At 37.6% G+C, this 5,171-nt stretch overlaps 1 protein-coding gene across 1 annotated transcript in view; it reads right to left on the reverse strand.

The window, feature by feature from the left end:
- Window positions 1–5,171, reverse strand: part of LOC113225604 (basement membrane-specific heparan sulfate proteoglycan core protein-like) — a 47,706-nt gene that overhangs the window by 23,774 nt on the left and 18,761 nt on the right. The window contains exons 22-30 of the mRNA XM_026457943.1: window positions 4,804–4,933; window positions 4,404–4,567; window positions 3,990–4,197; window positions 3,682–3,873; window positions 3,368–3,509; window positions 2,365–2,500; window positions 1,691–1,860; window positions 1,251–1,483; window positions 174–350 (exon numbers count right to left, since the gene is read on the reverse strand). Coding sequence (XP_026313728.1) covers window positions 174–350; window positions 1,251–1,483; window positions 1,691–1,860; window positions 2,365–2,500; window positions 3,368–3,509; window positions 3,682–3,873; window positions 3,990–4,197; window positions 4,404–4,567; window positions 4,804–4,933 — 1,552 coding nt within the window. The remainder of the gene's footprint in view (window positions 1–173; window positions 351–1,250; window positions 1,484–1,690; window positions 1,861–2,364; window positions 2,501–3,367; window positions 3,510–3,681; window positions 3,874–3,989; window positions 4,198–4,403; window positions 4,568–4,803; window positions 4,934–5,171) is intronic.

A 5,171-nucleotide genomic window follows, 5' to 3' on the forward strand; every position in this document is an offset into this window, starting at 1 on the left:
AGATTTTCAGTACAAATCGGCAATTTCATACTTTAACCCCTATTATAATGTTTCTCTGTTCGGAACGCGGCAGATTCTCCAATACTTTAGTTACGAGGCGCAGTAAGATGATGCGGAAATGCCTGCTTTACTTCTGAGAGGTGAAAGTCAGCGTAAAGTTCAGCGTCAATGTAAGTGAAAGTAATTGTATTTTCTGAAAAATAATACCTTCTTAGGTAACTTTAGGTCCTCTTGGTACACATCGCTAACATCTATCTTGAGGGAGACGGCAGGGCCCATGCGAGTGATCCGTACGTCTGTCCACGTGTTAGCAGGCAGAGTGCGGTTTGAGGTTAGCACTACAGGTGAACCTATCGAATCAACAGGAAGCATGTATATTTTTTGCAGCATTTCTAAACTATTCCAAATAATTTTTCTTTATATAACATCAAGTGACGAGACGAACAAGTCGTACGCCTGATGGTAAGCTACACGCGTGTCCATAACAGTTACAGTGCCAATAAGAGCTTTAAATTGCAAAGATCTGAGGGGCACTACCGCTGCGCCCATCACCCTGAGACACAAACATACATAACGATGTAGTCAAACCGGCGAGCGGTAAAGCAGAGCGTTACAGTAGATTAAACGAAGTGGTTCATTACGATCTTTAGATATGTCCATATGCACTCAACTGAAATCCGTCTTAAGCCAATGCTTGCAATGCAAACAACACTCTTACCTTATACATTCTGTTAAGAGTGTGTTATCAATGCTTAAGCATTGGTTTAAGATGTACATAAGTTTAGTGAAAGTAGACATGAGCGCTATAAACAAAGTAAGGCAGTAATATGTTTTAGTGTCCTAAATTGGTTGTGTTACAATATCACGACAATGTTTCCATTTTATTTATTTATTTTTAAACAAGCCACATCGAAAAGGGTCCATTGAAAATCAGCTCTGTGGCTCCGCCGTAGTATTAGCTGAGTTGGGCCCTTTTCAGTGCAATACACTTTAAGCATAAAATCATAATATTGTACTTGTAACATGCGTTTGTGCTGCATTAATTTATTTTATTTTCTTTCATTTTGGTTGTCAAATCCGACTACCAAACTCTTGAGAACGCGACTCATAGAAATCCTTGTCAAAATCGAAATACCGACATTTCATTTTTCGACATTCAGAAGTACAATTCAGACAAAATTCGTTAATTATTCTTAGTTAAGAATAATTATATCTAAATGATTCACACCGTCAAAAGGATAACTACATACCGTCACCAAGGTCATAGCGGAACTCGAGCCTGCCGTTTCGCACTGCGAGCGATATGAATCCTCCATAACCATGTGCAGACTCCGCACAGTACATGATGATCCCGTCACTGACTGGCGCCGTTGGCTTCACTTTCATGGACATACGGAATGTTCTTGAAGATTTCGGAGGCTTTATCGCAAGGTAGGCGCTGCCTGTAAACGCTGGGTACTCGATCGACTGCTTGGCTTCGCAACTGTTTGAAAATGATATCAGAATTGTATGTCATATAATATCATTATTTTGAATTGCTAGTAGCCGTTGACGTAAAGATTTGAATTACGACCCAATTCTCTAGTGTGTAGAAAACTGTTTTGACAATTTTATTGAGAACTTTCAATTGACAAGGTTCACCAAGATATATAGGTAGATAGATTTTATAGAGAACACAAAGGAAACTCACTTTCTACCCGTGTAATTGACGGGGCATGCACATTTGTAGCCATCAGTGGTGTCGGTGCACTTGCCTAGCCCGCAGACACCAGGGCGGCATGCTTCCCCGGTGCGGTCGCAGTTGTGGCCAGCGAATCCAGCCGAACAGAAACATATGTATCCGCGCTCATTACGAGCTTCCTATGTAAATATAGTAAAACAAATTGAGATAAGGCCTAAAAAACATAGAACCAAAACGTTACTTGGTGACATGTAGTTTTGATCAAACTATATTAGGACATGCAGTATTGCTTCATCAACGTAGTAATAACAACCCGTAAAGTCAAAAAAATGTTATAAAGTCCTGATGAGATACGCAGAATTTCTTCTAGATGTGTTATAAGACGCAACAGCAAGAGATATCACGAAACCGAACACGTAAAGGCATAATTGGCATTTTTATGTGTCACTTAACACATACAATATTCACTATTATGCAGAGATCCTATTAAATTTCACGATCGCGCTGCTATAGATGCCTTCGTTAAATATTGCTTACGTAATATACATTTTGGACTATGAGATGGTGGACTCGAAATTTACGTTTGTCAGAAATATATGCGTGTGGCCTGAAATTTATTATTTAGAATTCTGCGTAGTTTGGATCGAAATTCACTTTGATAGTTTATAAAGATGTACACGTACTTGACAGACGCCGTTATTGAGGCAGAGGTTCGGCGTACAGGAATCGCATTCTCGCACGGCATACCGATCTGTACTGTCCACCATTATGTTCTTTTCTTCCCGGCCGAGGATTAACATGCTCACGCACCCGAAGAAGCTGTTAACATAAACATGTAATAGACAATGAACTTCTTAACTAGAATTAAGCTTTTAATATAGGATAGAGGCTTTTTAAAAAAAAATGTAACTAATAGGTAAATTGAAGCCATTGACGTACATACGTATTATGGTTTTTTTATGGTTTGTCTATATTACTTTATGGTTTCAATACTAAAAATAGTTTTAATAAAATACCACTTGCCTATAAAAGTTTTGTAAATGTACACAAGCGGTATTTTATTATATAGAAATTCTGTTCTGTTGAACATTATGCGATACCTCAGACGTAAGTTATTGTAAGTCAAAACACAATTTTTTGATCATTTTTTATGCATATTATAGGTTTCATATTGAAAAGTAACAAAATCACTTAATGTTATACTTAAATACTTTCAAACATGGAATCTATAACATACATAAAAAAAGAATATAATTATTCAACATAAATAGCAAAAAATGGTATTTTGACTTGCAACAAATTACTTGTGAGATATCGAGAAGTTTTAATTATACAGAATAATTGTAGCGAATACCACGATGTCATAAAATGAAATTTATTTTCGTATCTTTTCAAGAAAGCTGTAGAACAGTCTAATAATACATTGCTATCTGTTTATATGTGCAAATACCGCGTATGACAATGAACACCTCTTTTAAGATTTAAGTGCCATATTCAGTTCAGGCTATGAAGCCAGCGAGCCTAAGTAGTTTATTGTACTTATCATATATTCTCTGTATGTAGATAAGTAAGCAATTAATTTGGAAATACCAGGTAGTTTCGTAGGTAATTAAATATATAAATTAATAAATCATGAACCAAATAAAAGCTGATGCTGTGCCATGTACAGAGTAATACCGTGCTTACCCCGAAGCGCCAGCAAGTTCAGCGGGTAATTGGTTGTAATCGGGCACTCCTCCAATGTACAGAGGTTGGGCGAGGTCCAAAATATCCCACCGTTCCAACGACTCCGCAACGAATGGTCCAGTGTTATCGACGTCCATTGTCACTGCAGTTTTATTTCAAAATTTACTCAAAGCATACTGCGGATCGTAGTGCTTTTTATGAAATAGACGACAAATCTTGAAAGAGTTGATTTCGTACGTAAAATAATGGGTATAATATGGAATATAGAGTATTTGAGTCCTTTGCATACTATGCTATAACACTCGTGTACATACGTTTGGAATTAGTCTTGCTAAGACGAATAGTGTGCCAGGTGTTGAGTGGCAATGGTCTGTCGCCCCTAACAATGAGCGGGCCAGAGCCGGTGTCGATCACGAACTGCGGGACACCGTCCAATAGTTGAAGTGCAATGTAGTCGCCTGTACGATCATAGTTTTGACTGTTGTACAGTATCAGACCGTTGGAATCTGCGGAAAAATATCTTCATTTACCATTTGCAAAATACAAAATCAATTTCGCATACAAACCGATGGATAAAATTTTAAAAGAAATCAGATGGTTATTTAATTTTGAGTTTACTTACCACTGGGTTTGAAGGATATTTCGATATCAAATTGTCTGTAGGCGTCTTTCAGAGTGGGGAGCGACAGCCAGCTTTCACCGCCGAATTGTGGAACAACACCTTCCACGCGCAGGATCGCACGCGCCTCGGTCGCGGTACGTCTGTTGCTCACGCGACATACGTACGCACCCGCGTCCGCTTCCGTTACTTGAGCCAAGTGTAGATTTTGCTATGAATGAAATATTGTTTCATATAGACACAATTTGAAACCAAAGACAGTCAATAACAATAATAAAACCTTAAACCAACACATCAGCTTACAATGCCACTTAGTTCCTTCAAGTTTCCCATCTACTGAGATGTAATATTATCCAAAATAATCTTATGCACATATTATTTGCCGTAATATGATATTGTAATCGTTTTGTATCGTACCTCGGTAGTTCTCGTATCAGGAGGAAGCGATGTGTATTCTCGTCTCCACTCGTACTGTACGGGTTCATCGAGGTTATTATTGCAAGGGAGATCCACGACGCGTCCAAGAGCGACAGTGTACACCGTGTCTTGCTCGTTGATCGGCTGCGGTGGACTAATTGATACTGGTAGACAAAATATATATAGATAAAATAGTGTTACTGTTATACGCATAATTGTTCTCCTTTTTTTTGCTTTAGGAATTTAAGGTCTGTAACATCAGCTAAGCTACTGCATTATTCACTCTTCTTTGTAACGTGATAAGATTTTATTAATAAATTATATATATAAATTCAGTTTGAAGTCAATGGGCACGTCTGAACGACATGCATAAAGTCATAATTTTTTAGTTAATGCTTACCTGGAATGACTTCCAGTATAAAGTCTTCGTAACTAGCGCGGTTATATCGATCTCTACCAATGCACCTGTATAATCCAGCGTCTGCTTCTTGAACACCTCGTATTACTAATTTGGAGCCATCGCCGTAAGTCTATTGCAAAAAACCTTTCGATTAACAATTCTTCATTTTGTATTAAGCACCTTAATTCGAGATTTTGAATTCCTGTAGATAATACGTATTTTTCGTTTTCCTTTTAACTTTTTTAAATAGCCTCGTTATTTGCAATTTTCTAAAAAAGTAAGGCTTTCAATCAATTTTGAATATACGTGAGGCGCACTATAAGTTTCCAGAATGAATAAGAAAAAAATACTATAAATGGTCAGAAATG

The sequence above is a fragment of the Hyposmocoma kahamanoa genome, unplaced genomic scaffold (genome assembly GCF_003589595.1).
Source record: "Hyposmocoma kahamanoa isolate Upper Pololo Valley unplaced genomic scaffold, ASM358959v1 100021, whole genome shotgun sequence".
Classification (NCBI taxonomy): domain Eukaryota; kingdom Metazoa; phylum Arthropoda; class Insecta; order Lepidoptera; family Cosmopterigidae; genus Hyposmocoma; species Hyposmocoma kahamanoa.